The sequence below is a fragment of the Plectropomus leopardus genome, chromosome 2 (genome assembly GCF_026936395.1).
Source record: "Plectropomus leopardus strain MGB_pleo_1.0 chromosome 2, ASM2693639v1, whole genome shotgun sequence".
Classification (NCBI taxonomy): Eukaryota; Metazoa; Chordata; class Actinopteri; order Perciformes; family Serranidae; genus Plectropomus; species Plectropomus leopardus.
This window is the reverse complement of record NC_142177.1, coordinates 8,648,347-8,676,300: the sequence shown is the minus strand read 5'-3', so window position 1 is coordinate 8,676,300 and position 27,954 is coordinate 8,648,347. Positions and strand designations below refer to the sequence as shown.

General features: G+C 39.9%; 2 protein-coding genes across 3 annotated transcripts in view; one reads left to right on the top strand and one right to left on the bottom strand.

The window, feature by feature from the left end:
• slc41a1 (solute carrier family 41 member 1) overlaps positions 1-16,360 on the top strand; it is a 31,539-nt gene extending 15,179 nt beyond the window's left edge. Inside the window, exons 4-11 of the mRNA XM_042499510.2 lie at positions 1,350-1,421; positions 3,308-3,452; positions 5,068-5,214; positions 7,609-7,756; positions 7,978-8,057; positions 8,416-8,550; positions 8,746-8,894; positions 10,805-16,360. Of these exons, the coding sequence (XP_042355444.1) occupies positions 1,350-1,421; positions 3,308-3,452; positions 5,068-5,214; positions 7,609-7,756; positions 7,978-8,057; positions 8,416-8,550; positions 8,746-8,894; positions 10,805-10,990 (1,062 nt within the window). The 3' untranslated portion in view covers positions 10,991-16,360. The remainder of the gene's footprint in view (positions 1-1,349; positions 1,422-3,307; positions 3,453-5,067; positions 5,215-7,608; positions 7,757-7,977; positions 8,058-8,415; positions 8,551-8,745; positions 8,895-10,804) is intronic.
• Positions 16,361-17,293: 933 nt separating this feature from the next.
• On the bottom strand, positions 17,294-27,954 carry LOC121951642 (EF-hand and coiled-coil domain-containing protein 1). 2 transcript variants are annotated; one of them, XM_042498054.2, is made up of 9 exons: positions 27,174-27,954; positions 25,098-25,530; positions 24,873-25,007; positions 23,544-23,623; positions 22,380-22,515; positions 22,153-22,294; positions 19,881-19,997; positions 17,780-17,849; positions 17,294-17,683 (listed from the first exon to the last, which is right to left on the bottom strand). In XM_042498054.2, the coding sequence occupies exons 1-9, from the start codon at positions 27,763-27,765 to the stop codon at positions 17,514-17,516; spliced, it is 1,875 nt and encodes a 624-aa protein (XP_042353988.1). In that variant the 5' UTR covers positions 27,766-27,954; the 3' UTR covers positions 17,294-17,513. The 2 variants fall into 2 exon arrangements, with proteins under 2 accessions (XP_042353988.1, XP_042353996.1); XM_042498062.2 differs by having other exon boundaries at positions 17,511-17,683; positions 17,776-17,849.

Sequence of the window (27,954 nt, the reverse complement as noted above, 5' to 3'; positions counted from 1 at the left end):
TGAACGAAGAACCTGGTTCTGCATCACCATTTTCTTGCCTCAAGTGTTTTCTGAAATATATTGTAGTGTACTGTTTAGCTGTAAAAAGAGAATGTATTATCTGGCCACCAATGCGGACAACAGCTGAGCCTCAACGAAGTGTTACTGACATGATTGAAAGCTGCATTCAAGACTGTTTGGTTCTGATTGGTTGTTTTCGATACTAGCAATTGCCATTTGAAGCACTACAAGGAGGAGGATGACCATGATTTTTTCCCCAAGATTATCTGCCCCATTTACTGTCTGGATGCAGTAACAGTTTTAGAAAAGCTGACGACAGGTATTTTTTATAAAACTGACAAATAAGATTTCTTCTTATTTCAGGTGTCATAATAGCATGGCTTCTCAAATCCTCTTAACACTGTTTTAATAGTTGCACCTGTAAATCCAGTAAGATAATTTATTCAAATTTTAACTGCATAAAGGCCAAGATTTTTGGCAAGATTTAGATAGCTACAGATATGCTACAGAAGTTTGCAAATTTCAGAGAGAGCAACATTAGCATTTCTTCGGGGACATGTTTGTAGCTGCATGGCTGATAAAAGTTTACTATGTCCGTCGGTCTTCATAGTTTCAATGTTACTATGTTCCCAGGTCTGTGCAGTATTTTTCCAACATAGTTTATTTAATGAATTAACTAGAATTATTCTCGAAACATTCCACCCCTGTAGATTAAACTCATTCATAAATATTTATGGGTATAAAGTTCTCGCGCTGCTGTATTAAACCCCAGCACAAAGTGAATGTTCTTTCTGTAGACTTGTATGTGTTTTCATGCGTCCAGATGTTTCCCTTCCCTCTGCATATGTAAATGTTAGAGTAGAGGAAGGAAGAGGAGATCCTCTGTTTGTGTCCCCTAACTGTGGATGAGCATCAGGATCATTGCTCTGGATACACAGTGGCTCACTGTAGCCATAGCCACTTGACACTTGAGACCATCAGTGTGTGTGTGTGTGTTTGTGTGTGTGTGTGTGTGTGTGTGTGTGTGTGTGTGTGTGTGTGTGTGTTTGTGTTTGTGTGTGTCTGTTTGTGTGTGTGTGTGTGTGTGTGTGTGTGTGTGTGTGTGTGTGTGTGTTTGAAAGACGGGAGATGAGATAAGTGGAGTCGGCCGCAGGGTGGGGGAATCAGATCAGAGTGTCTTTGTCTAGAGAACTGACCTCTGATTGTTCTGATGGGACCAAGAGGCAACAGCATGTACGCATGCTGCACACCCCCACACACACCCCCACACACACACACACACACACACAGACACAAACACACACAGATAGATAATGTGTTGACCTTGTGCGCTCTTGTCTCTCTTTCAGGCTAATATTGGTCAGATGGACACAGCCAAGAACATGTGGAAGATGATCATGGGGAACTTGGCCCTCATCCAGGTAACTGAAACACATCTGTAGAAGTAAGGAACTGAAGTAACGTTCAGTGTCATACAGCGTTTTTGACCAGCTTACTGGGAGCAATCAGTTTAAAGATAAAGTTGGTGACTTTTCTCTAAAAAAAGAGAAAACTGGGGGGGGGGGTGTCTACATGAGACAGATAATCTGTGCTTCTAATGGCATTAAAAAAAATCCACTAAAAATAACTAATCAGAGATTCAAGATTTTGCTACTGCAATGCCTATTTCTGCTGCGGACGGTGGTTAGTGTTTAGTTTTGGCTTATCTGTTGCCAACATGGCAGTAAGGTCACAAACTTTCTAATTGTACAGCTATTTAGTACACTATTCTACACTGTGGATTCTAGCAAATGCCATTAGAAGCAATAGGAGGAGTAGGAGTAGGAATATAATTTATTTTTACAGGATATCTGTCTCATGTACTACTGTGTGGATATAATGACAGTTTCAGTAAATTTGACCAAAAAAACCCCATCTGTTTATAGAAGTTATCAACTGTAGCTTTAAGGCAATAACTTGGATAACATGTTGTGTCCATTTCATTCAGTGTTCAGATTGGTCCATTTTAATTTCAGTTTAATTGTCACTTTGCATTTAGTTATTTTGGATACCTGAGTTAGTAACAAGATTTTTGCTATCCTCGAGTAACTCTTTGATCACAGCAATATGATCTGTGTAATCTGATTCTTTATCATGCACAAAACACATTTAAACCTTAAAAACCTGATGGCAGTTTTGCATTGCCAAATAATTGGGTTTCTCTTGATCCTACAACCTGATAAAGCAAACCCAGTGTCTGCTTTACATGACATTTCAGGAATCGAATTACTGCCAAACCTGGAAACAATCTGGTTTCATAAGTGCACTGTGTGTACAGTAAACACAGCGACTGATCATTACTGGGCACACCATAACACTTGTGTGCTGTGTGACAGCCTCTGAGAACTTGCTCTGACCAGAAATAAAAACGAACATGATTGGAAGCACATACTTATAGAGCCTACACACCCATGCTACAGTTGCTAAGTGTGTTTCCTCTTATTGTCTGATCTTATCCACACCTTCAGAATAATAAAGGTCTAAGTTATACCGCCCTAACAGGTGCAACAAAATTGTCAGGAAAGTCACTGAGATGCCAGTCAGTCTGAAAATAACTTGTGTCCTGACGCAATAAGCAGGTAGGACAGGAAATATCATGGGCAGGAGACTGCAGGAGCTTTCCATCAAACACCATCATCATTACTTTCAATTAAAGTCCTTGCACTTGCTGCAAGGACAAAGAATATTCCAGAACTAGAGGTCAGTTCCTCTCTATGTCTCTATGTAGGTATCAATACTCTCCTGTGAACATTATATTATATTATAATATTTAATTTCCCAAAATGAACTATGTCCTGAGGGCAAATTAAGAGCCCATTTGAGGTGGACATGTGGTTATGTAATATTTGGTGAGTCCATAGTTCCTGGAACACTTTAAACCAGTGCTGGCCGGGTGCTGACATAACCTCCTATATACTGTCGGGTCAGGTTGCACTCACACGGGGTCACACGGGTTCACCATTAAGAGAGTTATATTAGAGACTCAGATTTATTTTGCCTGTCACTTATTTTGGTCATCAGGTAGATCGTTGCTCTGTTTGTTTTGAGAAAGTGTTGCCCTAAAATAAACAAGGTAATAACTTTGAATGCATGAGTAAGGTATTTCAAGTAACTGTAACTATGTGTAAGCTTCATAAGCTTCGAAAGTGAGCACACTCTGCAGCTCAGGTGTAACAAGATAGTCTCACATACATCTGAGTTTACATGTTTGCTGTATTTGATAGCTACATGAACTATTTGGATGTGTATATACTGTATATGTGTTTAGGTCCAGGCCACAGTGGTCGGGTTCCTGGCCTCCATAGCTGCTGTGATCTTCGGCTGGATCCCAGAGGGACACTTCAAACTGGGCCATGCAGTGCTGTTGTGTGCCTCCAGTGTGGCTACTGCCTTCATTGCTTCTCTGCTGCTAGGTGAGGCCAACACACAGGATGTTAAGAATACTAAAAGTGTTAATAACTATCCATCATCAGGCATGTCTGGGTTACATCAGACTCCCTGTGCTAAGGTTCCACTCTAAGCTGCTGTTCAGAGTAAATGTTGCCTTAACCAGTGAATGTATGAAACTTATGAACCCCTTCAACTTGCTAAGTTACCCAAACGAATTATTATAGCTGATAGAATACCTATATTACTGTTAAAGGTTTAGTTTCTGGGAATTGCAGGGTGGGTGCTACGCTTCCCGTTGTTTAGCGCTGTTTATAGAGTTAGCAACGTCAGCAGCCAATTAGATACTGTACATTCACTTGTATACACAAGCACAGTTTTTTATATTTCACCATTATTTTTGGCATTTATATTGAATGTAAAAATGGTTAAAATTGCATTTTAACAGGACTACAACCATGCCAACTAGCAGGGAACAATCTTACAACGCTGGTTCTTGTAACCTACAAGTTGCAATAATGAAACATTTTAATGTTCTAACGTTCAAAGGACATTTTAAGGATGTTTATCATTTCAAATGATGTTCCTATAAGGTTAAATCCTAACTAAGATGTAGCATTATAATTGCAACATTCTGAGGATGTTTTGGTGGCATTGTAACATTCTTATAATGTTTTTAGCACCACAGATTGCTAGCTGGGATGCCAGTGGCTAACAGCAACACCAGCAATACTAACAGGCTCACATTGATAATGCAATGTTAATATTCATCGGGTATATGCTTCTATCTTAGTTCAGCAGGTAAGCATGCTAACATATGACATATGACTGAAGCTGTTGGGAATGTCATTAGTTTTGCATGTATTTGGTCATTAAAGAGAAAATAAAACTTTGCTGGCAACGGTGTGAAGTTAGGTGATCACCAAAGCTGCTAAAGGTCATCTTGAGGGAGGTATAAATGTCAAATTTCATAGAAATCCATCCAGTAGCCTATAGCAAGGCTAAAAATTGATCCTGCAAAATGTCAGGTGAATATCTGATTATTAAAAAATGAAGCGTGGAGCATCAATATCCTTAAGCTTTGTCATGCATTGTGTTTTTAATGGCCTCGATTAACTCAGCTTTTTTTGAGCTTAGTATGTATTTCTCCCTATGCACCCTTTCTTTGAGCAATGGTTGTCTTTGCCATAGGACCCTATTTACTTTCTTGTTTCTGTAGGAAACAGAATATTTCAATTTTTTTCATGTGTGGGAGCATAAAACTGTAAACTGGCCTATGTTTTTTTTAAATATTGTAAGGCCTTCTGCCTCTCTGGTCAACAGCTCTGCATTGCTTCAGGTCCCCTCACTTTGTGTTTTTAACCATCAGGTTTTGTTTTTTTCAGCTTCAACTTTCCTGTAAAACAACAATCCTTTCTCCCACAACAGCTCTGGCTACGCCCTTAAAAACAACATTTTCTGGTCTTGTGTTTTTGTTCCTCACACTTGTTTGAGGTTAACAGTCAGTGAGACCCCAGAACCCTGATGGTTACTGAACATCATGTGTATCATAGAATATCACATATTAACATGTGCAGCTGTGTGTGGCAGTGCCCTCAGAGGTCGCCCATGTTGTGACATCTCTGCCCTAAAATCCCACAGGCCTCATCATGATCGGTGTGATCATCGCGTCCAGGAAAGTTGGCATCAACCCTGACAACGTGGCCACACCTATTGCTGCTAGCCTGGGAGACCTGATCACCCTGTCCCTGCTGGCAGGCATCTCAACTGGACTGTACAAGGAACTAGGTAATAAACACACACAGGTCACAGGATAATTGTGGTACAGTTAGTATCTAATGTTGTGCTTAGGTTGAACCTCTTATTATTCCTGTAAAATTAGCTCAAAATGCCTACCCAGGGCATACCCAAAGGTAATTCTAAATTTGTTCTTGAACCATTTAGAGTACATAAAAGTAGGACTGCCCCTTGAAAGTTGGAGATTTGACTCATCAGTCTGTGACCCTCAGTCAACTGAGATTGCTTATTTAAAAAAAGAAATGCCAGTCTTTGGAGCTGAGTACATGCAGGCAGCAGCACAAAAGAGGAGAGAGGAGAGACCTTCGTCTTAAAAGTGTTGAATTTACAGCTCACAGCTACTAAAAAACATGCTGTCATTCCCCATGGTATCTCTGCTGTTGCTTGCCGCCAGCAGTTTACTGTGCTGTTACTCCCTCCACCACCAGGTCTTTCAGCTCAGCTGCCTGTTTCACAAGTAGAGACCAGAGCTCTGATGGTGTGTGCTGTGAACTACATACAATGAGAATGACAGAAAAAGAAGTGCATGTATTTATTGTATTGAAAAACATAACTTTTGGATTTCTAAATACCCTGGTATACTGTAATTCCATGATACTGCTCAAGCCTAATCGGATGTAAAAAATATTATTTGTCTATTTTAAAGGTTTAGTGTGTTGAATATAGCAGCATCTAGTGGTGAGGTTTGCATCATCAGAAATGACTGAAACTTCTTCTGTGTGCTAAGCATGTAGGAGGACTACTGTGCGGTGGCCAACATGAAAACTCAAAAGGTCCTATTTAGAGACAGTGTTTGTTTTGTCCATTTTGGGCTACTGTAGAACAACATGGCAAACTAAGCGTAAGAGGATCCTCTCTGTATGTAGATATAAACAGCACATTCTAAAGTAACGAGAACACAACAATTCTTAGTTTCAAGTGATTGTACATTAAAGAAAAGACAGTTATGAATATGATATTACATTTCTTAGACATTGGACCTTTAAAGTAAATTAGTGCAAAGAATTTCTGCCCTTACAACTTTATTCTGATGTCAGATATATAAAAATTGTTTCGCCAGGGCAAGAAAAAGAAAAACAAAATAGCTGTTACATAACATACACAACAATAAAAAGAGAGTTATGATTTCTATAGCCAATATTTCAGAGGTAGTGTCATCACAGCTGCTAATCTCTATTATCTTTCAAGAAAAAGGAGCAGCATATGAAGAAATGTGTGACATGTGACTGCTGGGTGTGGTAAATAAGGATGAAATACCTAACCTCCTGTGCTTTATCTGGCTTTATTGTTAGCTCTACAATCTTTACCACAGATGAACCCATCGTCACTAAACTAGCCACAGTTCCACACCACAGACAGACAAATAGATGGACAAACACTGACGCACACACAAGCAATGAAAACATCCAGACCGGAGTGTGGAGTAATCCCAGAACTCCTCCCTTCGTCTCCAGACTTTACAGTCTTACTCACTTTAAAGCCATAGTCAGGGACTATTTTGATCTTATTTGGGTTATTCTGGCTGTTTTGATGTGTGCTGGTTGTACTCTCCTGTAGTGTCAAGATAATAGTTACACTGCCTCCTAGAGGCGGCATACTGTCATGGCGTGTACGTCAGAGACACTTTCTTTCCATGTGTAGTTCTGCTCAGTCCTGATAAGCCTCTCAAGGAATGTAACTAAGTACATTTACTCAAGTACTGTACTTAAGTATAAATTTTAGGTACTTACTGTGTTTGAGTCTTTTCATGCCACTTTATACTTCCACTCCACTACATTTCAGAGGGAAATGTTTTACTTTTGACTTCGGTAAATTTATCTGAAAGCTTCAGTTACTAGCTACTTTACAAATTAAGATTTTTTTCATAAAAATATAGGAAGAGTGCAAAAAATACTTTGTTTTGTTACAAATTAGACTACCCAATGGTTTTTACAAGTACAGCTGAAATGATAAGTCGATTAATCAATTACCTGATTAACAGAAAATGAATTGGCAACTATTTTTAAGTAATGTACTTTTTTTTTCTCTCAGTTTTTGGATCAATGTCAAGACAGAAAGTTTTACCTTGTACTTCAGTTTTTGCCTTTAAAATACATATGCTGTTTCAAGCACTCAAAAATCTGTTACTTTGTTATTTCTTTAATTTCATTTTCATGAAGTTTATCGCGCTGTTCAGAACAAACAACAGTTATTACTGAGCTTTTTTTTAAAGAATTTTGTGCAGTTAGTTGTAAAACTCTCACAAAATTGACTTTTTTTAATAAAATAATACATAGTGAAAAAATTGTTATAGAGGAAGATATAACATTGAAAAAAAACATAATTTAGTCAAAGATACATACAATACAATCTCAATTAGCTGATTTCTCTTTTTGTCTCATCCAGACTACAATGACTATGCCAACCCGCTGGTGTGTGCTGTGTTTGTGGCGATGTGCCCCCTATGGGTGCTGATTGCCAGGAGGATCCCATCCACCAGAGAACTCCTGTACTCCGGCTGGGAGCCCGTCATCATCGCCATGGCCATCAGCAGGTACAGCTGTTTCACCTTCATCAAATCACTAATCACAGAATACATACACATCATTTTTCTTTTACTTTGAAATCCTGTAACCTACTGATACTAAGCAAAATGACCTGCTGCATGTCCAAGATTCTTAATTGTGTGATGGATCTTCATATGTTTTGGATGCAATGATGACAGTGAAAAGCAGCGATTTCGGTTTTAGCTAATCACTCTTTCCTGTGTTTTAGTGTTGGTGGTTTGATCCTCGACAAGACTGTCACCAACCCAAACTTTGCTGGCATGGCTGTGTTCACCCCGGTCATCAACGGTGAGTGGTCACAAAAGCTTACAGAAGAAACTTTAAGGTGGAGAACAGATACAGAAGAATCTGTTCTAGCACCGAAATATGTTTGTAAAGCTGTTCATGCTTCGGTTTGCTTTAACAGACGGACAGGTTAAATGTGCAGAAATGTTTATCCTTTAAAGATGGAGGAGGCATATTGCTCTCACTAGATATAATGTTAGGTTTTTGTATATAACAAATAAGAAATGGGTAATTAATTTCATATATATTTCAATATTCTAATGAAAAACACCACAACATACATGTATCAACATCTTTTTTTTTTTATCTCATCACACTGATATTGAGGCTGTCATGTTCTGTTTCCATCTTTGTGTGTCAGGTGTGGGAGGTAACCTGGTCGCGGTTCAGGCCAGTCGAATTTCCACGTATCTGCACATGAACGGTCTTCCCATGGGGGATCCCAACCCCACCCCCAGGAAGTGCCCCACACCCTGCACCTCCTTCTTCGGCTCCTGTAAGTTGATGGGCAGCTGTGGAAACTTCCACTGTTTCCCTCCTCATTTTATCTCATGAAAATGAACCTTTCCGTGAAGCAAAGTATCCGTCATCAGTCTGAAAAAGAGCCCACCCAGAGTCAGATGAGTTACACCTCATCATGTTCTGTTATGGAAGTAAGTATTTAAAAGGAGCTCTTCTTTCTCCTCCCCAGCTGTGAACTCTCGTTCGGCCCGTGTGCTCTTCCTCCTGGTTGCCCCGGGTCACCTTGTCTTCCTGTACACCATCAACTCCCTGAGGGGGGGGCACACCACCCTGACACCTGTCTTCATTACGTTCTACCTGGCTGCTGCACTACTACAGGTACACGCAAGCACACTTTATTATTTGCTCTTTACCTGCAACTGAGGAGATAGAAATATTCAAAAAGCCCAAACTGTATTCTGTGTATGTATGCAGGATCCATACTTTCTTATTTACTGGGAGTTTTATAACATGCATCAGAAAGAAAACTTGATTATTTATTACTTGAATTGTCAGCATTAACCCTTTATTTGATATATATATGTATATATATATATATATATATATATATATATATAATGCTTTTTTTTTCTTTTCCTCACATTAATCGCAATCCCTGTCTTTAAGAGGCATTACTGGGCTGAGTTTTAAAGCTACAGTGATACTGGTATTGTCCAAAACATCATGTCATGGTATTTACTCAGTAAGGGGGCTAAATAACTCTCCAAAGTTAGTCCCATTCTTGTGAACTCAATATTAAAAGAACGCCTCAAGGGAATCTCTGCAAATTTGGCACAAATGTTCACTTGGGCTCAAGAATGACCTCGTTAAATTTTGGTGGCCAAAGGTCACAATAAATTCACAAAACATGTTTTTGGACATAACATAAGAATTATGACAAAATTTCACACACGTCTCATGGGATATAATAATAATAATAAGTGATGACATTTTATAAAAAAGTCAAAGGTCAACTTCACTGTGACATCAATGTTCTGCAAGAAACACTTTAGTGGTGATTACTTTACATCATAACTCACTAACAGAATGGGAGACATTTGGTAAGATGCCTATTGGTGACACTAATCTTGACACTGTACTGATTGTATAGATCTTCTGAGCTGCCGAGTTGAATCAAAGTAAAACACAAGAAATTTGTGCTCCAGAAAAGGATAAGCAGATGATGTGTGTGACGCATCCATGTTTTCACACACATGGATGTAAACTGTAAGAGAATTTTTACTGGTGTGCGGAGGCATACAACCACAGTTCAATAATTGTAGTTATTTAATGAAACATTAACCTCAGAAACATACTGATATTATATCATCAGGACATCTGATTAGTTAATCATAACCACAGTAATAATAACACACTTCTAATTATTTAGTGCCATTGTGTCTTCTCAAATAGTGATGATTGATACCCACCTTAAACTGTTCTGTTAATTACCCTGAATAATCATCTTGGGATCAAGATGTCATTATTGCAAGTGCACAGGTGTTCATGTAATTATATGATCCTGATCTTGTAATTATGAGATAGCTTCCGCATAATTAAGAGATGAAGAGATCATCATTACAAGATAACCCTCTATTTTTTTCTTCTTTGGTGAATTCAATGCTCTGCTGTAGTAAGTATTTTACTATAAATTGTGGTAATATTTTTTTTAAAAAACACAAGTCAGCTGTAAAGAAGTTAAGAGATAATGACAGTGTGTAAAATGCTATAGAGACATTAAAATTAGATCCTGGAGCGAAGCACTCTGTCCGCAGTTTCTTTCAGACAAAGGTACATTATAATGTTCCTAAGATATTTTCAAATCTAACCTTGTAGAACTGTATTTTTTAGCAAGAAACTTAAATAATTACAGTTGTTTTGAGGGAGAATTTAGTTGATGCTGCATACAAAAATGTATGTTTTTTTAAGTGAAAGAAAGTCATATTAAAATATGTTTAGTTGAATTTGTGCTCATTCAAAGGTAGTGTAATAACAGGCTGATTAACTTAAAAAAAAGATTTTGTTGTTGCCTGACACCAATGGAGGAACAAACAAGAGACAAAACACAAATTACAAAAAAAAAAAAAAACAACTCATTGGTATTACCTATCAGCCCCAATTTCAGATTTAGTGCACCCCTACTTTACACATGCAGTCAAATACGGCCTTCCTTGAGTTACATTCTGAGAGGAGCAAAATCTCTCTTTCTAGTGTAAAACTAGTTTGTTTCTGCTTGTGTCTCCCTTCAGGTATTAATCCTTCTCTACCTGGCAGACTGGATGGTCCATTGGATGTGGGGTCGAGGCATGGACCCTGACAACTTCTCCATCCCCTACTTGACGGCTCTGGGTGACCTGCTGGGGACTGGCTTCCTCGCCCTCTGCTTCCACATGCGCTGGTTCATTGGAGACAGAGACTCTAACGTGGGCAACTGAATGCACGCACAGATGCACGCACAGGAAAATTTTAAAAAAGGCAAAAAATCCTACTACATACTGTACGCTTGCACGCACGGACAGTGACGAACATCACCTGTATGCCTGAACATTATCTGAAAGTGGACATTGTCTGCTATAAAAGGGCTAATCTCCTTTAGGGCTCTGATCGATGGTATAGCACTAGTAGGGCAGTAGCGTTTCATCTTCAGGGTATCAGGACACTGATGCACCGCAGTGGGCAGTATCTGTGTTTCATGATAGAAATAAACAAATCTCCACCTCAACCAGTGAGCAAAAATCCATCTGATGGATCCAGCCCCACAAACTATATTTTACCTAATAACGGAGTCCTTTTACTTTTGTTAATATTATACTATTGACAATGATTATGATTGTTGGTAAATAATGCATTTGATATGAATCAATATATGTTCTATGTGCAGGGCCGGTCCTCATTATTTTCAATGGGGGCGTTAGCCCGTCCGTTTTTAAAGATCAAGTCTTAACACTTGAAACTAAGATGACAAAACATAGCAAAAAATATATCCAAACAAGCCTGGAATGCTTAATCACCAAGTGCTCTGTCATATTTACAGGATGAATATTATATGTCTCATTTCTGATTACGTAGAGTGCAAAGGGCCAGCTGTTCTCTGTTTTACCCTGGCCTTATGACTGTAGGAAACAGGATTGTTTGGGGGGGGGGGGCGTTTACTACGGGGGACTGGACCACAAACATAACAAGCTAAATCCCTTTTGGCGTCACTCCCATCAGCGGATGGCTTAATTTGAGTTAGACAGGAACAGTGAACAATGTTTCCTACAGAATTAGAGTGTATGTGTGGTGGTAGCTGATGACGGTGGGTCAGCAAACTTCCCTTGCTTTTAAATGTCCCTTAGTATCATTCTGTGTCCCCTCCTTAAATTCCGAGGCTTTTGCAGGTCCATGAATGCAGCATAGGCAAAGCTATCCATGAGTTCTTTTTTTCCTTAGCAGCAGTTTGTAACTCGCAGGATCTGTTCACCTGTTCAGAACTGATCAGATCCAATTCATGGATGAGAGAAGCAGCTGCTGTGAGTGAATGCAAATTTTTAGACCCAGCTGAATGAACGGTTTTCACTTTCACTGCTCCTGATGTTCTCCTGCTCCATCTGTGCCCAGAGTGTGCTCTGCACTCAGACAGTTTGGCACTATAAATAAACGGAAAGTATAAAGAGTATATATATATTCTAGTAGCCTTCCTAATGAACTGTTCAGCTCCAAAATTCAGAAATTTGTTTGTAGCGGGAGATGTTTTAATCACAGTGGGCAGCCACAAATAATAGATGTGTAGGCTCTGGGCTCAAGAATCAGGAATATCAGAACTTGTCCAATACAAGAAGGTATGCCTCTAGTTGCGTCAGCAGTTAAGAATCACCTAATAAATGCCTAATTTAAAAGTTCTTGTTAGTAAGGACTGTGTACTCACTTAATTCCTCTGGAGTCCACAGAGGTTACACTGTTTCCTTTTTGGCCAAATCCACTAAAAAAACGCTGTGACGAAATGTCCCAAGTAAGATTCTTTGTTTGAGCAAACACACAGAAACAGTGGGAAAAGTATGTGGAAAATGGCCAGACAAGTGTCAGTTAGGAATGTGCCGGTACACCCAAAAACACACAACTCACTGTTGGATGCAGCTTGCTGTGGGGTTTTTTGTTTTGTTTTTGTGAGTGCCAAGAGGTTTGAGAGGCTTTATTTTGCCGCGAGCTGTTCCAGGTGAGGATAGCACCAGTCCCCTTGTCCAAAGCCGTCTGCCAATTCTCTACCAGAGCAGGCTAGTAGTTATTGTGTTGTCCAAACCAGGCTTATAGTAAGTGACAAGAGGCTCAACATGCTGCAACGCACAGAAAATAACCTGCAAAGCTCAACCAACTGAACACCCTTGTGTTCTCACGTGGTACAGAGTGTGAAAGTTTAAGTTGCCTTAGCCCAGATGAGCTCACTCAGGTTCAGCTGTCCGATACCAGGTAAACAGTTATGATTGTTGATATTTTGTGTGGATATTTGATAACTTTTGATCTTTGATTTGACTTCTTTTTCTCCACAAATAAATTCAATGGTCTGAATTAGAGCACTGGTTCTTTCCAGAGAAAAAAAAGACTAATGAATTTGTTTGAGGTTGGCAGTAAAGTGAAAGTGGCTACAGGAAGTTGTTTTAAAACATTTTAGTCTTTAATTGTAGTTATTGATGCTCTCAATCTGAAACCCAGTCACCCCAGTGCTCATAAAGGTCCGGTCACACCAGGGCATAAAACAGAAGGATCTAAATTAATTCACTTCAATGGAATTACCGTGACCAGTAGATTTTCTCATGGGCTGAGAAAATACTCACAAAATTTGTGCAATTAGTTCAACTCAAGTGAAATAGATGCATAGCAAGACCTCTTGACACCTGACCTTCGTGGGAACACAGCAGAGCTCTAGAAAGTGCGGCAGACTTATTAGCCAATTTGACTTAGTGGCCAAACCATGTAAACACAACTTCTAGGCTTCTCACATGATGCCATTTAGCCCAGAAATACTTTTTTCGCATAGACTTACATTGTGAAAAAGACGTCTGAAAATCAGGGAATACATTTTTTGAGTACTCCAACCTCCACAGAATGACTCTTTTCACTATAAGGATTTGATTCATTTGATTCAACAATATTAGAAAAGTCTAGGAGATCCGCAAAATTCAATCCCCATTCAAGTTAGCAGAGCGCTAAACATAAATTGGCCACTTGGCTGGCAGGGTTAGCTGCTTTGCCACTGTAAGTCTCTAGTGCTCTTGCACTTTTGGTACAATCACACGGAGGATTCAGGTGATTTCATACCACGTAAATCAAGCTGATTTGGCTTCATGCGGAACTGAGCAACTTAGAACAGAAAGCGGTTCAAGCTACCTTATCAGCTGTGTTGCACCATCCATTTTTATCTATCCTTCCTCTGTCACAGTATATACCAAAAGTTCTCTTAGTTGACAGGCCTGCTGTCAGTTCGCAAGTCTTGTCAGCACAGAGAACTTTTATTCCCCCATAGTAACTGCATTGAATGAAATTATGTGCAAGGTTTAGAACAAAATTCCAGGGGGAGTTAAAGACACACTGCAGTGAAAATAGAAAGAAGCTTGAAGAGCTGTTGTGACTGATTAGCGCTAGCTAGTTTCTTGTTTGCTGTTTTACCTCTTTCAAGGACACACAAATTAATTTACTAGTTGCTAGTGTGACCGGGCAGTCTTTTTTATTGGGAGGTTAGAGTAAAATTCTTGGTAAACATGTTTCTTCCTGTTTTGTCACACATATAATTGATACTAGCAGTCATTTCTGTGGTCAGGAAGGGACCTGACCTTTTGCAACTGGCTGGACAATGTTTAATCAAAGAGCAAAACTGGTTTAACCCAAGTGTACTATTAGCAAATGGTACAACTTAGTTCAACACCCTCTCCAACACACAAACAAACACAAACTATCTACACTAGACTCAGCTGCCCTGAGCTGATAGTTTCTTTAAGGGCTTACAGGTGAGGAGCAGAATGAAAAAGGAAGTCATGAGCCGTCCTGACAGACTGTACCGAGTACAGATGATGGCCAGGGCCAAAGCCCAGTGTTTTAGGAGAAACCTGCATGTGATGCTTACATAATCCGGCGCTTGTCAGACTTCTGTGCTGTTTCAAAGGGGCCAGCAGAATGCATGTGCAGGGCACATAATATGAATGTGCAAAAACTTGATTATTTTATCTGTTAAAAATCTTTTGTTTTGGGTTTGACTGATTTTTTTTTTTTTTATGTTTCGATTATGTTGAAATTGTGGGGTTATTTTCTATTCCTTTCCTCCTGTCCCTAATCTTGTTAACTCTTCCTGATTATTGTTTTGTGTTGTAAAGTTCACCAACAAGCAACCACTGTAAATGATGAAGCAACTTGTCCACGCTGGTCAAAGGCACAAAGTACTGTAATCTGCAAAGCGGACACCAGAGGGCACCGCAGGGATTCTCATAACTGTACAACTTCTCAGTGCGCCTCTGTGTCCTCTGGATTCAAACCCACATGTGTCCACCCGGACTGACATTTGTTTTGTCTTCTTTTCTACAGCGTTTGACTTGTTGTAAAAGTTGCATCCTTCCATCTGTTCAGTCTGTATCCTCCACTCTCTTACCGACAAGGTGCCAGCGTTCTGCCTCTGTGTCAATGGAAAGTTGTGAATACTTCTATAAAGGGGCAAGTAATGCTTTGTCTATTTATTTTTAGATGCACACAAAGCAAATTGTACATATTATATTTATTCTATATATAAGGATGTTTATTTTGTCATTTCATTTTGGCTCTGTTTCCATGTCACCATGTTGTTGTCATTCTTCCCTTCTATGTTTTGTTTTTTTTTTCTTTGCAAAAGGCCAGTAGAGCTTCTTGGTGCTCACCGCGATAGAATGGCGGTGAGGCTAACGAATAGCACGGTGCCTAATAACCAGTCTTTACACACCTCACACACATATGCACACACACCCTGTCACGCACAGGAAAAGCGTACTTATAAGACATAGAATGGCCTTAACCTATCAGAGCCAAGCTCGATTCAGAGTAACCAATCAGGAGCTAGGTTCGCCACAGAGTAGCATCTCTTTAATTAGCTTTGATTAATAAAAAGATGTACAGTAAGTTGATTATGGTGTTATGTGATAATGATATTATTTGATGCAGTGGTAGAGAGGGAAGCTGGTAGTATCAGTGAAAAGCTTTTGTTCACGTGAATCTGCAGACTGAGAAACCTCAAGAGGTCTACAGGGCATCTGAAACGTAGGGTTTTAATCTGCAGTCGTGCCAGAAAGATCTGAGTCCAACATGATGAAAAGGCTCAAGGAAATGATGGGGGGGGGGTTGGCAAAAGTGTATCTCCTACATACAAAATGTTATCATCTTTGTATGAGAGACAACATCCTGTACGTTGTAGATAATATTTCTTGGGTTTTAACCCACAAACACACCAGAAAAACCTGTTTGTAACAAGACAAAATGTCACTTATTATGATTCCAGAAGTTTCCTCCTTTAATTAAATTACCCAGCCTTTAAAAACCCTTTACCCACCTACTGCCTTGTTAACCTCAATGCTTCAAACCCTCGAGCCCCTGAACTCACAGGGAACCACACTGATCCTCAGGCTGCCACCATCAAGATGGAGCCTATGATTCAGACTCTAAACTTCTACCTGTCTTTCTGGGGTCGGGGTCTTTGCATTCTCTGTGTGTTCTTCGTGTAAAAGCCCTCCCTCTGCCAGGCTGGAGGAACGCTCTCTCCCTGCAGGACTTTGTAAATTGCTGGAAATAAAGGATTATATTATTTCATACCATTCCTCTACCACAGTGTCTGTTTTTGTCAGCTTTTACTGCAAATTTGTCGGTGTCACTGACTAAGACTATCCTACTCAATATTTACAGCTGGATGTGTACAGCACCTTTGTATTTTTAGTAGTATCAAACTTATGACAATTATACTGTATAATAAGAAGCGTTTTCTGAGAACAAAGCTACATGTTTACTCTATGATTAATTAATCCCTAACTATTACTAGTCTGGAAGTGAAAGTTAACTCCATTCCACAAGGACACATCCACACAGTCTCTTCGCAGCTTGTTTTCCTCAAGAGATAAACTGAAGTCCCATTGCTATCTCATTGGTGCGGAAGCCCTGAGAGGCAAGGTGAAAAAATTGGTCAAATGTAAGTTTATCTCCTATGTATGAAATACTTTCTCCAAAGTTTGACTCCTTTGTTGTCCTCGAAGGAGTTAACATCACACATGTATGAGAAAATATCTGGTAGGTAGGATGTAGACTTAGTTTTGGCCAACACTGCCAGCAAAAAAAAAAACAAAGTTGGCTCTTAGGGCTTAAAAACTTAATTTTTGTCTTCTTTTTGCAACTTTGAGTCTTTACCATTATGTTAAAGTGGTGCAATGCAACTTAGAAATTTCTTTTTTTGTTAAAGCATCTTACAATACAACAATTTTTCCTATGTGCCTGTCTGATATGGAGAGTGAATGAAGATAATAATAAAATCTTGCATCTTGAATCACAAACTTACTAACTCTAACCCTTTCATGTAAAACCTTTAAGCTGATCCACTTGTATGAATTTCTATAAGAGTGCATCCAGATTCAAAATTAAATGGCCAACATGAGCGACTCTCTGGTCTAATGTTTGGATTCCACAGTGAGATGTATAATGTTGACCTCTCGCAGTGGTGCTGAACACACGATTGTGTCTCATCATGCCAGAGCTCTTAGAAACAAATCTTATACTGTGGAACATTTGGATAAAAAATATTTAATCACTGATATTAAATACATACAAAATACAACACAAAGAGATTGAAAAAAAAGGAAATAAAATTAATATTTAAATACACTGGACCATTTTTAAACACACAACCGGGAAATGTACATAGGTGCAAACAAGGCAAATATAAAAGAGAGGAAAGGGGTAAGAATGACTGCAGTAGCTTATTCAACAGGAGATGAGCAGCGGGTTGACATTGCTGGTTTGACACCCTGAAGATGGAACCAGGGGTTTCTCTCTGCTCTCTTCTCCTTCATCATCCTCTCCATTTCCAAGGAGATCACTGGAGGACAGCCGGACACAGAGGGCGTCAGCAACCTGCATGACCTGAGATTGGCCTGGATGGGGAAGGACCAAAGATAATTTTAGCCACACTATGAATGAATTATGAACAATGCATACTGGGACAACTGGAAAATGTTGAACACACCTACCATCTCCACTCCTACTGCACACATCCAGAGTATCCATCACAATCTTCCCCAGGGCTCTGCGGGACACGTTCTACAGATAGAAAGAGAGGCATTTGTCATTGTAGTTTTATTTATTTAAGCCCAATAATAATATTGATTAAACAAAGACAAAGATAGATACATTATGTAAAATATATACATACAGTTATTATTTTAAATTGTTTAATTGTTTTCATAGTTTATGGGATCTCATTTTTATTTTATACTAGCTGTTCCTTAAAAGGCCAGTTAAGTGTTCCAGTCTGTGCAGAAAGATTTGATGCTCAATGGTGTCAAATGCAGCACAGAGATCTATTAGGATTAAGAGAGAGACCAGACAGAGACCCCCGGCTGGCCCTGATCGTGGTCTTGGTTTTGCCATTGCTGTGGTCCTGTCTGAAGCTGCGTCTGTGTTGTGGGTCCTGGTTGCGTCGATGCCGTGATCGTTCTTGACGCATCTTTCTACTGTCATTATTATGCGTCGTGCCTCCACTATCAGTATACGCATGGACTTTTATCAACACCCACAACATTTGCACGTAACATCACATGCCACTATAGAGTGCCTTTAGTAATTTTACACCTATAATTATTGTAATATGTTGTGCTTTTGTTACCATTATTGTTGTGCATCTCCCCCCTCTCTCACTCTCTCTCCCCGTCTTTCTCTTTCCTTTTTGTCATAATTGTAATTTAATTGCTATTTACGACAGCTATTGCACGTCTGTCCGTCCTGGAAGAGGGATCCCTCATCATCCTCTGCCGCTCTTCCTGAGGTTTCTTCCATTTTTTTTCCCTCCATTACAGGGTTTTTTTTCAGTAGTTTTTCCTTAGGTGAGGGTCTAGAGACAGAGGGATGTCGTATGCTTTAAAGCCCTCTGAGGCAAACCATGTTTTGTGATAATGGGCTTTATGAATAAAATTGACTTGGCTTGACTTTACCCAACAAAACTGTTATATCATGTCTCCTTTCCTTTTCACCTTTTATTTCATAATGTCAGCGGACAGTGATATGCACAGTGACATAATAAAATAAATATATTGACATAAAATAAAATGTTATTGGAAAAAAATGGGTGTTATAGACATTTCTATCAAGCTCTTGTAATTTCCCATTTTTTGGTGGGTCATGTGAATGCATCACCTGACCTGGTTGATTTTGCAGGTTTGTCTCATTAACGGCAGGTGTGCGAAATGACTCGAGCAGGGAAGACGCCTAAGAGGATACAGTCTTCAGTCGCCTTGTTTTTGGTTAAATCTCAGTTTTATTTTTTGGTTTTGTTTGTTTGTTTTATTCCGATTGAACGCGACAGTCAGACAAATCAGTTCAGTGTCACACAGCAACTCTCCACATCCTGCAAATCAATCCACACCCGAATGACCCCAATTCATCAGACAAAACAGTGAGTACAACCAAATACAGTGAGCTGAGCTGGCCATGTGACGTCTGTGGGCAGATATTTCATGCTTATTTAGAAACTGCAATAATGATAATTTGAAACAAAAGTTTAAAATGAGCTCAACGGTCAGTGTACTTTTTGGTCTTTTAACTTTTTTAATTTATTACTATTACTATTATTATCATCATTATTTTGGATTGGCGAAAAAGAAAATTAAGTGGCATTTCTATTTCTGTATATTTCATATCTGACCCCCAAAACATTTTTTTTAAATAACATGGAATAATCAAGTAATAATTTTCATTTCTGTTTCTAAAATTCTTCGACCAAAAAATACACAATCACAATTGCTTGATTTGTATATTTTACAGACTGTGGCCTATTTGTGCGCCTATTTCATTTATAAGTGTATGTTATTTATTACAAATAATTAATTAATTAAAATACAATTCTCATTTTTTTTAAAAAAAAAAAAAAAAAGCTTAAAATAATATTCTTGCATGACAATTTGCCCCTCCAAAATACAGATTAAACAAATCCGCCTCAGTAGCGCTCAACCTCTATGCACTTGGGTGAGACACTAGATGGCAGTGAAGAGGTGTGTGTGTGTGTGTGTGTGTGTGTGTGTCTGTGTGTGTGTGTATCTGTGTGTAGCTGAGGTAAATAGTGTGTGTTGTATGAACCTTGTTGCGACGCTGCAGCAGGAGTGTGAGGCCATCTGTGAGTTTCTCCTCCAGCAGCGACAGACGTCTCTTCTCTTTCTCTTCCAATCTTGTCTTGTCCTCCTCTTCCTCAGGCCTCTGGGAAACAGGAACAAAGGAGGAACAAATGAATGCAAACTGTTGTTAAACTGTGTCAACAGGATTAATTGTCAGATGAGTTAATATTAACCCGTTTCCTGCAAATTTTTTACATGTCCTGCAAATATCGATTTCTGGAGCTTTATTGGAACACTGGGCACTTTTACTTATATGTTGACAAATCGCTACTAAGAAAAGAAATTTGGTTCGGTAATTTAGCCATAGTGTAAGCCCAGATTCACATAAAGGACCCTTTAAGTGTTATATAAAAAGACCCTAGAGAAACCAGATGTTTTTTTGTTTTTTCTGGAAGTACTTTTTCTTTCACTAATTTTAAGTTTGATCTTTACCAGCAAAAATTAGTATTAGTATTGGCACAGTTAACCATTACTGTAAATGCTTCGTGCTAACCAAGTTAGCAGCTAGAATTAGGATTATTACCTTCACCCTGTTGTCCAAATATGGTTAATTCTGGCTTCAAAAATCCAAGATGGCGTCCGCCAAAATGTGAAACTTGGGGTTTCCACTTCAGGGTGGCATGATATGAGTGATTATTAAATTAAATTTCTCAGCTCTGGGAAAGTTTTACAAAGATAAAAACCAACATGGATCAAAAATTCAGAATAGAAATAGTCATAATTGACCTTGTAGCGTATGCAGTTTTAGGTGTCCTCTCAACAGTTTAACTTAGACTTAGACTTAGACTTAGACGACTTTATTGATCCCCGGAGGGAAATTTAGTTGTCACAGCAGCTTGGCACGTAAGACATACAGAGACATACATAGAAAAATAAGAAGAATAATAGAAGATAGAAATAGACATAAATATATAAAAACAGAATAAATAGAATGCTGAGGTAGTGCAAAAGAATACTGAGGTAGTGCACAGACGTCTCCTTTACAATAGTTGTCGATGAGGAAAATGATTTCAGGGCTAAAGGGTATTTTTACACTGCAATACCACTAGTGGTCATTGGGGAAAACTGCTGCAAGGCTGAGCAACTTTCCTGAAAGCCTAGTCCACAAAAAAGAGGGTGACATCATTTTGGCAACAACATTTTTTTTCATACAGTCTGTTTTCTTTAAGTCAAGTCAATTTTATTTATAGAGCCCATTATCACAAAACATGGTTTGCCTCAGAGGGCTTTACAGTGTATGACATCCCTCTGCCCTTAGACCCTCACATCACCCAAGGTCTCAAAAAAGAACCCCTGTAACGGGGCAGAAACATGATTATGGCTGAATTAAATTTCAAAGGTTGAAGGCAAATAGACTGACAACTAGCAAAGGCGTGTAGAAGCATCTTTCTCTTTGACCTCTCTAGACCTTTTTATCAGACAACAACCTAACTCAAAGTTATCCAGCTAAATGAACCAGCTAAATTAGTCTATTGGAAATATATAATATGAAAAGCATTCTATCCTACATTTGTCTTTGATTTGGCCAATAGCCACACTTGTCCACAGTTAATTCTTTGTCATTGTTTTTTTCTCCACCTAATCTGACATTAAGGGGCTGTTCACATAGCAATGGTTCTGGTATAAAATGTTAAACTTTTGTTACTATTTGGCCTTTTGTTCACATGACAATGGTGTTTTGGGGGCCTGAAAACACAAACTTTTGAAACCAGGTTCCAGGGTTTAATTATGAATGCGCCACACTTTCTGTCGCTGTGTAAACTGGCAATGCACAGACTTGGTTAGAACGGTGACGTCGCGGCCAAATTTTGCATATGCGCATTACATTTCAGACAAATAGCCATGTGGGAGTAGAAGGACCACAATAATAACAATGGCAGACTACTGAGCTTTGCTTGTGCTGCTTAAACGTTCCTTCAGCAAAGTGTAGAAGTGTTGAACCACTACTGTGATCAGCGAAGACGCATCATGCCCATCATACCCCATTATGAGCAGGCGTGTGTTCTTCCATGCTACTGGTCTGGCATGCATACTACAGCATTTTTGGTTGTTTTTGTGGATCTGTGTACACAAGGAACGTTGTCACAATGTTATGTGAACACAGATTTTTTTCAAAAACAAAGAAAGTCTGTTTTTATCAGGGCCGTTCTTATCTAAACATGGCCTAAGACACCAGATCTTCAAAACTGTCTGCACTTTCATCCCTTTGGCCTCCTAACCAAGTTTCTCTCTCCTACCTTTTCTCTGCTTCCCTCTGGCTGCTCTTGGTTTTGTTCCTTCCAGCTATTGCACCTGCTGCTGTCCTTAAAAGTGCGGATGAGGTTTTTGTCATGCAGGTGACTCTGAGAGACAAGTTGTTGGACCACATGGTTCTGACATCTGTTGCAAGAAAAAGAGAAAGGATATGTGACATTTGGAATAGAAAACCACGTCCTCAGTGGTGGTGTGTTGGATGTTAGCTAACCCTTTGCCACAGCTCTGCAGTCGATGCTTCTTCGCCACCAAAAGGCAGCACTGTCCCTCCTCTCTCATCCCTCCATTCTCCTCCTCTTCGTCAGAGGCAGCTCTCCCTTCCACTGCTCTCTGCAGACACTCTGCCTCTGCAAGCAATACAAGCAATCACTTTTCTTGCTCAATGACATTTCAGTAGTTAGCATTCTGCACCTTTTTACTGGTATAGATTGTTTTTGGTGTTAACTTCATAGTCCTGTTGCAAATTATTTGTTAATGAATGATGTTTTCTTTATAGACCTTTTTCACAGCAGGCATTTGGTATGTCACAGCAGGAAAACCACAGGTGTAACTGATAACAAGCATATTATATTTGGGTCCTATTCCAGGGTCCTGGTGCTGTGCATGCTGGCTCACTGGCGTAACTTACCGGGACACTTGAAGATAATGAGAAATTGTTAATTTCTTCTACCTGTGCTTCTCCTGCTGTTATGAGTAAAAATGTCTGTCATGAAGAAGGAAAGCCCATAAACATATCATAGCAGTCACCAGAAGAAAAAGGTGGCATTGTACATTCCTGCAAACCAACAATATGTTACATACGAATCGTATCAACATTCCTAAAGTGATGTAGTGTGTGAGCTAACGTTTGTCATCAGGATGTGGATGCCGTGACACGGACGCCTGGAAAGCTGCAGGTCAATGTTCAAGACTGACAAACAACAAACCTAGTTATTGCTGCATTTCCAGCAGTTTTTTAGCTTTTTGTAGTGACCCATTGCCAGTTTTTCCAGTGGGGATAGTCCTTCGAAAATCATATTTTTTTATCGAGCCGTAACTGCGTTTCCTTTTGGGATAGTGGAACGTAAAGTGGTGGGGATTTTTACTGATACACTCCTGTCTTTCCGGTTGGATGTGCCACAAAAAAACGGTTTTATGTTAAATTGTTTTAAGCTTTTTCTAACCATAACCAAGTGTGTTTTGTGCCTAAACCTACATGTTGCCACAGCATTGGTTCAATGTAAAGTTTTAAAGTATCCACATACATATAACATAATAACATACAAATGTAATGCATGGTTTGCAAAACTTACTTACTTTTTTTTTTGGTGATTGGGACGCATATCAACAACCTCTGACAATTGCACGGCAATCATTCAGTTTTCCAGTCTCTCACCTGTCTTGCTGCAAGCGTCTTCTGCTCCGATTGGGTACATGTCTTGATGGGCTGGGTCAGGGATACAGGTGCAGCACGATCTGAATGTTGTAAAAGCAGAGAACATACATAAAATGTATTGCCAATGAGCTAACAATGTGGACAGACGCATTTGTATGTGAGTTACTGAACCTGGTGTATGTTTCCTTCATTGACTTGGAACTGTCTAATGAAGGCTTTCCTCTTTCCACTCTGCTAGTACAGACTAAAGCTGCCACCTACTGACAGCACACACATAGCCACAGTTCTGTGGCATCAGGCCATTTTCAGGCTGATATTGTGTCTGATCCCAGATTTAAAAGAGAGAGACAATCTCGTGTAGAAGTAGAGGTCTTCATGGGTCCAAATAATGGACCAGGATGCAAATCAACTTGGGAAAGTCATTCTGAGTTTGACTGGATAAATTAAAAATGTTCATAACCCAACCTGTTTGTGCCCAAGATAAAATCTGGTGCATGTTCGAGGCGACAGAATTGTAGGACCTGGGATCTGGTCATTAGAATTGTTATTTTTTGTTGTTCTTGTTGTTGTGAGCTGCACCTGCTTGTGAGTACTTTATTATAGTTCTAAGTGCCTTTGATTGTACATACAAATACAAATGTTTACACTTTTGTAAATATGGACCAGTTACACATAGTGAGCTCCATTAGATTCTCTACAGTTCAATAGTTGAGTAGATTTTCAAGAAACCAGGAGCACCAAAGTGTAATTCATATAGATTTACCTGCACAGTAAACAGAAAACAGACGGAAAAAGTAGCAACCTTTGAAGCAGCAGTAAAATCCAAATTTCTTTCTTTATCAGTGCTGATCAGGAATCTTGTCGGACCCACTCGGTCATTACCCATAATGATAAACAGACCCTGGAGATACAATAATAGAATTGGAACAGACACGATTGACCATAATAAAATGTGGACCCAAAGCCAAACAGGTCTCAGGTCCTAGAGTCTGTGTAGACCTGTGAGGACCTCTAAGGGAAGGGTCCCAGGTTTACACCTCGAAACAAGTGCTGATGAAATGTCCCTGAGACAGATGCTGAGCTGTGATTTGCTCACCCAACATAAACAGTTTTACTAACTCAGGCTGCTGAAGCATCATATTAACTTCAGATAAACTTTGCCGTTTGCTGCTTGAATCGAGGTTGGCAAGAACAGTGACAGCAAGAGTGTGACTTGTTTGTAACTTAAGCTGCTGAGTTTAGCGCATTGAATTTCAAATGAGTTAGCATGCAAGCAAATGATGTGTAAATGGATGCACAAACATGCCCGTGCGCACACAGTGTTTGCACCTGTACTGGTGTAGTTCAGTCTCCAGTTGAGTGATCCTTGACTGAAGCTGCGGCACTGACTGAGCCTGCTCCTGGATCGTCCGCACCCTCTGAAGCCCCAAGCTCAGAGCCTCCCTGGCCTCCTCTGCCCGCCTCCTAATGGAGATCATCCAAGATCATCACTTCATTGCACTTCTTTCCATTCTTTCATCAAACATCATTCAGTTAACTTGACAGAGCTCCAACCTGATCTGGGCATTCTCCTTCCTCAGGGCAGACTCCACCCCTTGAAGCTTGCGTACCTCCTGGTATGCCCATCTCAGCTCCTCCTCCAGGCGCTCATTGAATTTCATGGCCTCCTCCAGCTGCCCGTCACGTGAGGAGCGGATCATCTTCAACTCCCTAACAAGGGGGTCCTTGATGTCCCGTCTCCTAGCCACCCTCCTTGCCGCATCACCACTGCATTGTCCTTTGATTCTCTGCGTCGGTACCAGTTTACCCTGAATGAGGGTGATGGAAGTTGTTGGAGATGAAACTGGGGAGCTGAAGCTGGATGGAGAAGGCAGGGTGCGGCTCCTCTCCCGTCGAAGTGCTACTTCCAGGGCCAGGCAGCGTGCGTCGCTCCCCTGCAGCGCTGAGCGAAGGTCCTCCACCAGCTCCCTCAGAGCTGCTACCTCATCTGGAGGAGAAGAAGAAGAGAGGAAAGTTAAATATTGATCAAACTACAGGGGCACAAAATTACATTTTTTACAATGCAAATAAATTATTGAAGTTGATGTCATCATTACAATATTTCGGTCTTCTCAGCTTTTGCAACACTACTAAAACACACAATTATAATATAGAATACTGTTGTACTTTGGGGTTGACAGATTATTGGCCTGACCAACTATTGGGGCCGATATTTGGCATTTTCTCGATTATCTTTATGTGCATTTTATTGTAATGATCGCTGAAAAAATTAATTAATTAAAAAGTGTGCGTATTAAACTCAACCACCACCATTGAAGGCAGTCTGCAATACATGCAAAGAAATTGTCAGCATGGAGGAAATTGTATTTTGTAAAACCTCAGGGAGATATTTTTATATTTTCATTTAAATTTTTACAGAACTTTATATTAAAAAAAAGAAGTTGCTGGGAACTTGCTGTACTTGATAGTGAAAAGTTAAATGCATATCAGTTCCAAATATCGGTTAACGGCCCCATAAACTACTAATAATTGTTATCTGCCCTAAAAAAAATATATCTCGGTCGACCTCTAGGAGTACTTAATAACACTCACAAATACACTCATAGTACTTCTACTTCTGATGATAATACGTACTTTCACTTTAGTGACCTTTTGAATGCATGAATTTTACTGCACATGAACTTTCTTCAACAAGGTAATATTACTTTTTCTAATGTAAAGTATCTGAATACATTTGTAAGGCAGTAGTGGCAGGTGACTATTGATTCAAAAACTGTGCCTAGATACAATTTTGAGGTACTTGTACTTTATTTTGGTATTTTCATTTTATGCTGCTTTATACCTTTGCTCCACATTTAGCAGCTTTAGTTACTAGTCAGGCTACTTATCAATTTACATTAACAAACGTGATAAGCGTACATGGTTAAAGATTAAATAAGTGGAAAAAACTGTTGTTTCATCTTGTTGTGTTTTACATATCTTTAAAAAAAGTAAGCAAGTTTAGAGAAAAGCCTAGAAAATACAAAAGTAGCATCAGTACTTTGTGTTTTTTTCCTCTCTCCTGTCACATTAATCACTTCACAACCCCTCAGGTTTAGGAGTTGACCCTCAGGTTCAAAGAGCTTAAAACCAGCTCCACCTCAGCCTGTTACAGCAGCACAGTGCCGCTTACACATTTAAGCATCAGTATGAACAATCTGATAATGTCACATACACTGTAATAATTCATCAGTCACAGGGAATTCTATTTACATTGCTGTATTGGTATTTGCTTCAGTGAAGGGTGTGAGTGCCTCAGGGAACAAGAGAATGAGAGAGCAGAGATGGAAAAGGTGAAAAACAAATCAGGTGGTAATCACAGTAAACTATTGGTAATAAAGGTTACATAGGTTTAAGTAATTGGTGCTTGATTGCTCACTTCCTTTCTTACCACGCACTGTCTCAAGACTGTCTTTACTGCTCCGTGCATCTCTATTCAGTAAATATTGAGCAGATTAAGCAATGAAGTTGTGTGTGCGCACTATAGTTCCCCAGACACAGCAATAGGCTTTAAGAAACAAGTTATCAAATACCCCCTCAGTGATCACAGGGGACATTTAAACACAGTGCCACATGTAACAAACGTCCTACCTGACTCGCGTTCTTCTGCGTTTCGAACTTTACTCAGTCTGTTACCGGGTCCATTCTGATCCTTGGTCAGATCAAAACTTACACATTTCCTCCGTCTGACACGCGGCCACCGGAGCCGGATCTGTCTCTCCACCAGCTCCGTGTCCTCGGTAACGGGCAGGCGCCAGGCGCACTCCCCGGTGCCTCTGCCCGCACTGCGCACACGAAAATATCCACAGAGACGCGAGTGGAAATCTTTAAAGGACAGTTGACAGGGGAGCACAGAACATACATCCTTAAACTCTTCATCTTCCTCATCTCTTTCTCGATCTACATTTCCTCCTTTCATTGTCCTCTTTCCTTTCTCCGCTCCCGTGAGCCCCAGTACTGCGCACAGTGCCGTGAAATCCTCCGCCGTCACCGTATCTTCCCGGTTGGGGTAGGCGAGGTGGTGGAAGACCTCCTGCAAGTATTGGTCTATTCCAGTGGCCAGGACGACGATTTCGTTATCCACGCCGGGATCGGGGCAGTGGTGGTGGGCCAGGGCGCTCCGGAGCCACTCGCTTTTACGCGATGGCTGCACGCGCGGCAGGGCCGATGCGGTGCGCTTCATGGCTGCACATAAACTGAGTTTTTAAGATATTTTAAGAGTCTTTCAGATCTTACCAAATAAAAATCAGATCACGGGGACTGGTATCGGATTAGATTTCAGACCAGACTGAGGCTAAAATACCGACACTCCCACTCCCGGTGTGTTGTGACTCTGCGTAATTCCCTGGAAACCTCACTCTGAATTCCTTCC